Source organism: Brassica rapa, chromosome A10 (genome assembly GCF_000309985.2).
Source record: "Brassica rapa cultivar Chiifu-401-42 chromosome A10, CAAS_Brap_v3.01, whole genome shotgun sequence".
Lineage (NCBI taxonomy): Eukaryota > Viridiplantae > Streptophyta > Magnoliopsida > Brassicales > Brassicaceae > Brassica > Brassica rapa.
In genome coordinates this window covers 10,168,411-10,180,214 of record NC_024804.2, presented here as the reverse complement: position 1 = coordinate 10,180,214, position 11,804 = coordinate 10,168,411, and the positions used below count along the sequence as shown (strand labels likewise).

The 11,804-nt window shown below is 31.4% G+C and overlaps 1 protein-coding gene across 1 annotated transcript; it reads right to left on the bottom strand.

The window, feature by feature from the left end:
- Nucleotides 1–1,838: 1,838 nt before the first annotated feature.
- Nucleotides 1,839–9,113, bottom strand: LOC103844875. The gene has a single exon (XM_033282077.1). The coding sequence runs from the start codon at nucleotides 8,488–8,490 to the stop codon at nucleotides 8,299–8,301; it is 192 nt and encodes a 63-aa protein (XP_033137968.1). The 5' UTR covers nucleotides 8,491–9,113; the 3' UTR covers nucleotides 1,839–8,298.
- Between the last annotated feature and the right edge of the window lie 2,691 nt (nucleotides 9,114–11,804).

The window sequence follows — 11,804 nt, the reverse complement described above, 5'->3', positions numbered from 1 at the left end:
TTTTATTTTTGGATTGTTTTATCCCAGAAAACATTACACTAAGTGGAACTCGAGAGAATATATATATACACACTTTATGGTTTAGTATCGATGCGAGATCTGGATTGCATATTTATCCTAGCAATCCTCCTTGCAAACTAAGGATCACAAATCTTTTTCTGATACCATTTTTGTGACATACCAAATTTCTTCTAAGCCAAACACTTTTTTTGCAACACTTTTTTATTTTGAAAATGGCCCAACGCTCTCCTAAAACTAAATATTCGTCATCAGATATTCAATTTCTTACTTAATATGATATTTGTTCGTTTAAAGCCTAAAGTTTCACTGATTTGTTTGTGGGTTGATTGCTTCTCAAAACCAAACTTTTTATTTGGAATATGATGTTTGTGGAGCTAGACCAAACTTTTTAAGTGGAACTGTACATATCTGCATTTTAAAGCATAATCATTATATCCAAAATAATCCAGCAAAACAAACATAAAATTTGTATTTGTAAAATTTAGTGGATATCTATATATTTAAATTAATTCATCTTCTTATTTTTACATCAACGTACTTCAAAATATATAAATTTTTGAAAGTAATCTCTTAAATAATTAAATATTATAATTTTATAATCATTAATTTATAGAATTTTTACTATAGTTTACCATATTTTTTTGTCACTAACTATAGTTTACCATAAAACGTTATTTTACCAACGTTTTTTGCTAACAAAAGATGTTTTGTTTTATCTTTGGTTGATCCAAGCCATCACCAATAGAATGCAAATCAAGGAACTTTTCTGTATCCTCCAAGATATCTATGAGCTTGCACGATGCATTACCTATTTCTCGTTTAGTTTGTTCCCTCGCAAACACAATCTGCTAGCTGATATCCTTGCAAAGAAAGTACTGCTCGAATTCTCTGCAGCAGTGTAACTCTATCCTTCTAATATATGTTAATTTGCGTTCAACAAAATGTTTATCTTCTGTTATTAAGGCTTGTTTTTGGGTCTAAATGTTAAAATTATTAAGGCTTGTAGTTCCTCATTTCCCAAGTTTATTACTCTTTCAAACTGTATACTTTTAAGCGTAGGCTGTTAAAAACTTATTGTGGTTATGTTTTACACAAATAAATTCGCGGTTTCACTCATATTAACATAAAATAACAGCCATTGACCACAAAGAATAGTAGTGGTTATAAATTCTATAAGTATAAAATGTCAAATAATAGATACATTTTTAAAAGCAAACCAACAATTTGATTCTTATGGCAACAAAAACACTACAAATAATTAGACTATATACGTCCTAAAAGAAATATCTTTAACCATTTCTCTCGGTGACAGAGACAACCAAAGTACAAAGACAACGACACACTCGTTCCTCGATCTAAAGGAGTCCACACGTCCTACCTAACACCGTTACGTCATAAAAAAAAACTTTCACTAGCAATAAATGAAAGAAATAAAACAAATATCTATTTTGTTTATTTTTATAAATTCTATAGAACTTTCGCATTCATTTTTAGAAATAAGGGCCGGGCACCACCCAACTACTTACTAACTTTTAGAGGTTAATATTTGACTTGGCCAATTCAAATAATTTCTAGGGATATCAAAATGAGCTATATAGCTCATGATCTGGTTCAGCTAGTTCGTTTTTTCATGAGCATGATTTCTATATTTTATGTTCATTTAATAAATGAATTTAATGATCGAGTTTAAATTATATCACAAATTATATGAATGATATTTAATAAACATGTGCTGGCTCATGAATTTGTTCATTTTTATACTTACAGTTATATATAATATATTACATATATAATATATTATATATTTGGATAACTTCTATTTTTTATGTAAGAAAGAGATAATTTATATATTTATCATATTTATCTTCTAAAATTAAAATATAAAACATATATATATATATATATATACATATATATATATAAGACATTGAAGATGAATTGTCTCAAGACTCACGAAGAATAGACATTTGGATCATTGGTTGTGCTTTAATATAATTTGTGTTAGGTGTAGTTTTTTTAAAATTTTTGTCATGTGTTGGTCTTTATTTAGTATTTAATATTTATGTTTTGGATTTTTTTAATATTTAAATTTTGAACTATAATAGAAGTTATTCTATCACTATTTTATTTTATTTTGTAATTATTTTATAATTATTATTTTTATTTAGATCACGAGTTAGCTCATTTAACTCATGATCTAGATGATCTGAGTTCGCGTTTACATATTGAAACTCATATAATAAGTTAGCTGAGCTAAGCTAGCTCATAAAAGAACCGAGCTCACTATGAGCTGAGCTGCGTTGAGCGAGTTAGCTAGCTCATTTTGACACCTCTAATAATTTCATTTGAGATTTAAACTTGACTTGTTGAAGTACTTATTTTATCAAATATGTGAGAACAATTAATATTTACAAATTACTGATCTAGTTTATTACTTGATAAAACTAAATATTTGTTTCTAGAATACCTATTACAGTAAAAACTTTATATTAATGATATTGAGACTATGATAGTTTATTAATTTAGGGAAAATTATATATTTTTAAAATTTTTATTTTAAAATAATGTTTATTTAAAACTAAAAACTATTTCAAGATATTATTTAAATTTTATAGGTTTATATTTCATCAATTTTTAGATTATTTGATATTTTATGTATGTTGAATATGTATAAATGCATTTTATAAGAAATTCAGTAAAATAACACAAAATATAAAAATGAAAAATAAAATTAGACATAAAATGCATTTTGAAGAAAAATAAACAATGAAATATTTTTCTTATGTTTATATAAAATTTATATATATAATCATTAAGTTCTAATTTTAACGAAACCATATATTTAGCTAAGATTTTTAAACATTATTATCTTATAGAACTATATTATATTTTATATCTACCCATCTTAGGATTCGAAGTCTTGTAATTATTGCATTGTTTTACCTATCATTTTGTTCTCTTTTTGATCATTTAGGAGAATTTAGAATTAATTTACGTGCATAGCATTTGCATTTGTCTTTATCAGATGTTAGAGATACTTATTGAATTTGATGCATGAAATGAAGCAAAAGAGGTGATTCTGATCAAGACACAGAGTGAAAAACAAGAGTAACAGCGGCCATGAGCAGCGATATAGGTATGCTGCTATGAGTTTTTGTTTTGATAACTTGTGCTCTGCCAAAACTCGTAGCGGCTTTCTGAAGCCGCTGAGATCAGATCATAAACCACTGGGTAAGTTGTTGGCTCTTACAGCAGTCTATTGCAAGCGCAGTGAACAAACCTCAACCTTCAATACTACCAGCGACATGATGCAGCGGTATAGTATAGCCGCTATAGCTCTTAGAGACCAAAAACCAAAACTTGTCAAACACATGTAACGGTCCAAGACAGAGGCATGTGAAAGCCGCTAGAACAAAATGTAAATACACCAACTAAATTGTGGGATGAGACAGCGGTGCAGTGTAACGGCTGTGAAGAAGATGTCGATTATAATCCGTGCCAACACCTACATCGGTCTTCAGAAAAGGCTGCGACCTTGTTTCCAAACTGTTGTAGGTGCACAACGGTCTGCAGCGGTTTACTTTTGCCGCTGTGGACCTCCTAGGAGTCAATATTCATCATCTACCCGTTTTACCCAACTCGCATTTAGAGACCTATATATATGTTTTAGGCAGAAAAAATCTAATATATCTTGTCTTCTCTCTAAACACTTGTTTATTTGGTAAAAGATTCAATCTTTAGCATTTTTAATCTACTTTTATCTTTGAATATTGTGTGTTGTTATGTTTATTTAGCTATCTAGTATGATTAGTCTTAAACTTTACATGGGTTTAAGGTTTTTCATCATGATTAGTAAATAGACTCATCTTGAATCCATGGTTAGATAGGTTTAGGGTGATTAGGGAAAAGTTAAGGTATTTATTGTTAAATATACTTGTTTCTATGCTTGATAATAATTATTAATGCTAAATATTTGATCACTCTCATCTCGATTTTAAGTCTTTTTATGCACCCAAGATTTTCATTAAAATGCTTGAATGAAATTAGTATTGCTCTAGCTTGAATAATCAAAATAATTTGATGTTAGGATTGCTATATAGTTAATAGACTTGTTCTTAATGCATTTTTTAATTGAATTACACTAAAGGCATTTGATGTGTAATTAATGCTTGATTACACTGGGATTATTGTTTTGGAAAAAAATTAATCTATTTTGGTGTTCCAGACTTATGGAAGCTTGATGATTGTTTGATTAGCACCTTGGCTTAGATCTTTATCACCTTAGACAAATTACATATTTCCCGTGGGTACTTCTTTATCCAAATGATTGACAGCTTTGATTTACTTGTTCTTGTTTGTCACTTGTTTGATTTAGATTCTAGACTTGTCAATTGGTTACTTACTTATAAAGTCTTTGATTGCGCTTAGATTAAAAATGTCTTGCATTCTTAGTGATTGTGATCCTCTTTTGTTGGTTTGACACCTACTATACTACATAGATACTTAGATTGATGTTAACATTAGGATTTATTCATTACTTGAGACAAAACCTTCTTTTACATTTGGTTACTAATTCTCTTTTTCCTCTCTTTAGGTGCATGAACTTGATAGGCAGAAGACCTTAAAACCTACTGCCACGAGTTGACAATATCAAGGCAAAGAAAAAGAGTTTACAAGACAAAGAAGAGAGCAAGAGAGATATGATCATTTAGATTGTTTGGGATTTGAGATGGAACATCAACCACACCAACTTCAAAATGAACAAGACTATGGAGCAGATGTCCATGGAGGAAATGTCCATGGAGCTTCCCAGCTTAGATAGCAACACCCACCGCACAATGCTAGGTTCATTGGCGTTATGGTAAATTTAAGTAGGGTTCTTTATGATACTACGAAAACAAGAAGCAAGTAGTAAAAAAGAGTCAATGATCAAAATTATTGTATTCTTGATCAATAGAGCCGAAACTACAACGTTTAGGTCTTGTAACCCTAGTTATAGCCGCCTAACTCTATAGTGAAAGTTGTAAATAGTTGATCCCTCCCTCTAAGGTTTAGGAACCCTGTTTATAGGTCCTTGTAGTCGATAATTGGGTTAGATCCTTCCATATACTGAAATATGGAAAGATGTCCCTCTTGTTGAAGTTTTCCATTTTACACGAAGGCAGGAGGAGAACCCAACCCAAAGCAAAAAATCGTCTTAGGTAGGAGAAGAAGGTCGGTGTCCTGCTCTAAGCAGGATGCATGACTTCCTGAATTAATTATCCCCAACAGTTTGCACCTTATCTTTCAATTTTATGGGTGAAGTTGGGAGATAACATGTGCACTTAGAAACTCGGTAGTAGATGCGTTATTGCAAGGTGTCAAAGGAAACTGTTGCTCTTTAGGTGGTTTCGGCAAAAATCTGTATGTGATCGCGTGATCTTGAGAGATTCTTGATACCAGATTCATGTTACAATGACTAACGAGACCCATCTTATGGCATATATATGACCTTAATGGCACGTAGCCTTGTTGGCACGTAGCCGCGTGATCACCTGATCTAAGTGGCACATGGTCGGATCAGGTGAGGAGATCGTCGATATACTTCAGCGAGCATGTTGTTTTCCTGATTTTTAGGAGAATATTGTTGCCTGGGTCGGGATATAAACAGCAAGATGCTACAATTGGCATGTATTTTCCTTTGACAGACGATAATCACTTAGATCTCTCAGCAATGTCGAGGGAAGATTGTTGTGCTGCTTTGAGGCAGGAACCCCTAGTTAGGAGGCCGGAGTATAATATTGTAATAGAAATGCCCCCTTGATTGGTGAAGTACGGCTTTGATTCATAGTTCAATCTTTTTAATTTTGCGTTTTTGTAGGATTGTGCCGTTAGAGCCGATTTAAAAATTGGATCATCTATTCTTGCTCCGGATCCACTATCCTTTTATTGGTGGCTTTTCCAAGGAGAGACCACAACTCTTTCTCTTATCCTTTATATCTTGGTTTCTTTTCTTTTTCTTCGAATTCTTTTTGTTTTCTTTTCCTTAAATTGTGATTGTCTTTTTGCGATCTCGCTTTCTTCAGGTTTTCAACTTCAGTGTAATCCTTCTGTTCTGTTAGTTTAGTTGTAGAATTCAAGGGTTTAGTCGAATCTTTCGTTTTGATTTTCCTTAGATTGTTGATTTTCGTTTCTATTACGCAGATCAGAAATGGAAGGTAACCCTATTGGAGAAAAGATCCCACATCGAAAATATGAAAGGGACTTGGGCCAATCCACTAATCACCATTTGGTTTTAAGTTGGAAGCCCAGGAAACTTATCAGACCCTAGCCATATTATGTATCCTTAGTATGGTTAGGAAGATGAAATTTGACCTTGATGTGTCGGGATCTGTTAATTTGACGACAAACTTGAAAGATCAGTACCGGGGAGTTCTCATTTGGATATTATGCAGCCAGCAGTATGACCTAGTTAGTAGACACTTCCTAACTTATATAAATAAATATATATACGGGATTATGCTATTGAAACCCAGAGTGACTCAAGAAGATACTACAGTGTGGGGATTAGAAGAAGTGGTGTGTACTCAACGAAGATTGGCTACAAATTTCTCGACTCTATAATTAAGACTCAGCATCCACAAGCGATTTCTTTGTCTGCAGTGGAGAAGCAACTATGGCAAAATATCTGGAAGGTTAAAGCTCCACCAAAAATTAAGCACTTCCTATGGAGAGCTCTCTCTGGTGCTTTAGCTGTCAAGGAAAGACTACAGACCCGAGGCTTTCAACTGGATACCAACTGTCAACAATGTGGACGTGGGGTAGAGAGTATTTTGTCATGTTCTCTTCACCTGCGAAAAAGCACAAGAGGTTTGGAAGATCACGAACCTCCAGCTACCTACAGAAGGCTTTTCCAGCTCATCGACCTTCTGCATCTAGTATCTGTGTTCAGAAACTCTGCAGTGGAAGAAAGCTCAAGAATGGTGTTTCCTTGGGTCTTGTGGCATTTGTGGAAGGCAAGAAATGGGTTGGCTTTTGAGAACCGTGTGGAAGATCCCCTCTCAATTGCAAGAAGAGCCTTTGAGGAAGCTTCATCGTGGATAGACGCACATAAGTTACGTCAAGAAGTTGAAGTTACCACTACAAAAGGTGATCAAGAAGTGGGATGGAAGAAACCTCCTGTTGGTTGCTTAAAATTCAATATAAGGCTCCTCCTGGATTTGACCCAACACGCTCAGTGAGGCTGCATGGATCCTTAGAGATGAGAACAGCAGGACACTTTTACGTAGCCGCCGAAGATCTTATTCCTACAGCCCATCCAAAACAGAATCTGAGCTGTGGTCTATGCTATGGGCTGTTTAAAGTATGCATTCTCTGCATAAGGCCAATGTAATCTTCGAAGCATCTTCGGAAGAAGTAAGGAAGGTTCTAACGAATCCAAGTCTCTTTCCTCATTTTTCAAGGATCATTCATGCTATCCAGAGCTATCTCTCCCAGATTGAGATAAGGCGCTTAGATCACTTTCTGCAGGAAAGAAATGAAGCTCAAGACAAGTAATGTTTCAGGGTTGGCTTACCCTAGACCTGCTCCTTCCCATGATGCATACTGGCATTTAGTGTTTTCTCCTTTTTCTCTTTTTAGAGTTTGTGGTCTTTCCATTTAATGGGTTCTTTCGAACTGTACAGAGAACAATGAATTTTTCAGTGTTATAAAAAAATATCAGTAACGGGATTGATCGTTAGTTTATGTTCATTTGATTCAGTACTGTACCAGTTTTTTGGTTCTTCATTTGAAAATTTGATCCAGCAAACAAAATTTCTCAAAATTTTATTATTTAATTGTAGCTTTGGAACTAGTGTAGATAATATTATAGTAACACATTAGTTCAGAAGATTGATAAAAAGAAGAAGAAAATGGACGTCAAGGTCTTCATTACCATGAACTTAACTAGTAAAAATCTAAGGTATGAAAATAACATATCGACTGTGTGTCCTTCGGAAGTGTAGCGGGAAGTGTAGCGGGCAGTCACTGTTTGTACGTACTGCTTATATGCCCAATTGGGTCGATAAATGAAATCGTTTAAGAAAAAACCATCAAATATTCATCTCTATATATTAATTAGATATGGATCTACTTACAAAAGCTCTATCAGATTCATAACCAAGATAAACAAAAAAAAAAAGAGAGGAGATGACAAGACACTCGGTAAAAATCTCAGCCGCCTCTCATAGAAAAGATAGAGGAATAAAATCTAATGTCAAGAACTGAAAAGTCCCAAAAAATAAGTGCCAAGAGAAATCAGAAATCGACGAGATGAGCAGAGAAATCAGGAATCCTAGAGACAGCTGAAGAAGGTGAGGGAAGGAGGAAAGCGCCGATCCGTAAGGCGTTTCTGTCGCCGGTACGCCGTGGAAGAATCCCGGCGGTGAGTTTAGCGAGAGCCGTCGTGTACTCCACTAGTAACTCAGTTATTATCACCACTGAGATCATCTTTTCTCTTTACCCTTCTTGTTTTTCTTTGTGATATATACGCGAAGAAAATGTGATTAGTGAAGAAGACGAGACTTTCATTGTGTGTTTATATAGGCGACTTTTTTCACTTTCAAGTAGTCATCATTGAGAGTAGGGGTGTTCAATCCGGATATCGGTTCGGTTTCGGTTCGGTTTTTTTCGATTTTCGGTATTTCGGTTAGTAAAATATAACTACCATTCTAGATCCATATTTACTTCGGTTCGGTTCGGTTTATATACCGTCGGTTTTCGGTTTATTCGGTTTTATACCAAAAAAACATAATTATTTTGTTTGAGATCATATTATATGAATTTTTAGTCATATTGTCAAGATAGTCATTTATTAAAAAAATATTACATGTTCAAATAAATGAACAAATAAGTATAAATGATTCTACCGTCAAATAAAATAATCAAATCTATAACTAAAATCAAAACTTGAAATTTTGAAAATAAAAATATGAAACAAAACAGAAATATGAAAGAAAATTTTTTTCACTCTTCCATATTTAGTGTTCATTAAAATCATGCTTTTTCAATTGAAAACTTTCCATTAATTATTGTCCATCAAATTTATAATCTTCATATTAATTTAGTGAAGACTAAAATAAATCAAAAAGATAAAAAAAAAACTTAGAAAATAAAATGTCTGAATTGCGATGTATTGTTATTTAGTTTTAGTTCAAGTGTTTTACAAATTAAAGTTTTTTATTACTATAAAATTATGGTAATAGTTATTAACACAAATTTAAATTATGTAACAAATAGATTTTCATGTATTGTTATAAAATAGATACATAATTATATGTTTCTACTTTTAATCGGTTTTATTCGGTTTATTCGGTTTAATCGGTTATATACCAAACCATATCCAAATCCTACGGTTTTTATAAAATTATATCCATTCGGTTTATATGGTATATACCAAAACCAAACCATATTGTCTATTTCGGTTCGGTTCGGTTCGGTTCGGTACGGTTCGGTTTTACCATATTGAACAGCCCTAACTGAGAGAGAAAAAGAGGGAGAGAGAGTGAGAGACAGAAAATAACAATATATTTTATGTTTTTTTCTTTTTTTTTAATCACCTGCCTCTCACGCACACTGAACATTACATGTAAAACCAATCAAGGGACTATTTGTTTAAGATATTTTTTTTAGTGGGGCATACAGAGGAGATAATTAATCATTTTAGAAGGATTTTTCAAATAAAACCATTTTACAATTCAATAAATAAAAATAATGGTACTATAATTGAACTTCATCATTGAATTTCTTTTTTGGTGAATTATATGGGTTTTTCTTTCCTTCTTTGGTTCACCATACGCGTATAGCCGGGATTCAACAAAATTTGTTGGTTTTTCAATTATGTGGATCTATAGAAAACATCTATATTATTAAAATAGAAGTACCCATTAAAAAATATCCCTAAATTTTTAATTTATTTACATTTTCATGCCACTGAAAATTAAATTAAATTATATATTTTAATATTTATCTTTTTTAATTAAATTAATGAGTTTTCTTTAATCAAATTTAAACTTAATGTCATTAAATGAATCTACATATTTTAATGCTTGTCTTTTCAGTTAAATTAATAATTTTTTCTTAATCAAATTTAAACTTAATGTCATTAAATGAACCTAAAAATACAACATATTTAACGTAGCTTATTACGGACGAGTACGGCCCAATAATGAACTTGAATTTCATTTTTACGAAAACGTGAATCAGTTGACATATGTAATATTTAAAATATATCAACTACAATATAACAAATGCATATAACCTTCCTATACTTTAGTTTGAAATGATCATGCTCAAGTTTTATATAGTCAACTTACATAATGCATCAATCGATGTACAATATTCAAACCACCTATAGTTTTCGTTTTCCTTATATGATGTATCAACCAACCAATCATCCTATTGATTTTCTAAGCTTTATAAAAAAACAAATCAATAAATAAAACTCAAAATCTAATATCTTCTATTAATCAAAACATAATATCTACAATGTTGTATCTTTAATGTACTTATTAAATATAGAAACTGTAACCATAATTGCACTAATTATAAGAATAGATTTGATTACAACCAATTGATCTATTACTTTGGTAATTGATTTGCTTGCAGAAGAGGAAACAATAAATTTAAAATTTGTAAAAATATAAAGATATAGAGATTCCAACCAATTGCCTATATTTGCGTATGATTTTCGCATAAGCTTCAAATTGAACATTGAAAAAGATAGAAAGATTTTTTTTAATTTTTTACCGACACAGAACTTAAACAAAATGAAGAGTTAATGTAAATTTTTTTGTTACACTTCCCAAAAAACGGTTACAACATGGGCTTTCATCATATGGTCTTTTAACATATTAATATTATGGACATTTAATAATTATCTTGACGAAAAACAGAGACTACAAATAATTTATTATTAATAAAATTATGAAATTATTTACAATTTGATGACTAATTCATCGCTTTTTTTATATGTTAAATTTTTCGTAGAAGTTTAAAAATCATTGTATTTTCTTTAAACATGTATAACTAATTTATAATCTTTTATGCCATAATAAGTCATAATATAATATTTCTTCATATTTTGCATTAACAACCATTGTTTTTATATATCGTCTACAATTTTCTAATTACATATGTTTGTTTTATTTTTTATATGATATCGAATATTCGTTATAAATAGATAGTTTAAAATACAAAAAAATTATTTACTTGGTGAATATAATACATCAAACATTACAAATACATCATTTAGTTAAATAAATAACCAAAAACCAAAAATTTATATCCGCACTGGCGCGCAGATCAGGGTCTAGTTATCTATTAATACATGCATCTCAATAATTCATTTTATACATGATTAGCATGAATCACTTTATATATAAAAATTAGGGTAACTTTTCTTTACGATCTGTACACTGACACGAAAAAGAGTTTGACATTTGAGCTCTGTCCATACAAAAAAAAACTTGATCTGATTTAGATTCGTAAATGAATCTGCACAACTTGATTTTTAGGACCACTGCTCGTACGTTCAATGCAAATTCTTTGTGCTAAAAAATAACTTTTATAAATTATAAGCAACCATGTATGTATGATCTATACATAAATAAACAGTCAATACTTAGTGAACATATATGTTACTAAATCAAGATACAAAAATAACTTGTTCGTCCACAATTTGAGTTACGAGTTGACAAAAAAAAATGTGAGTTACTTGATGTAACTTACATTTTTGGTAGTACTAAATATATGACACTATAAGT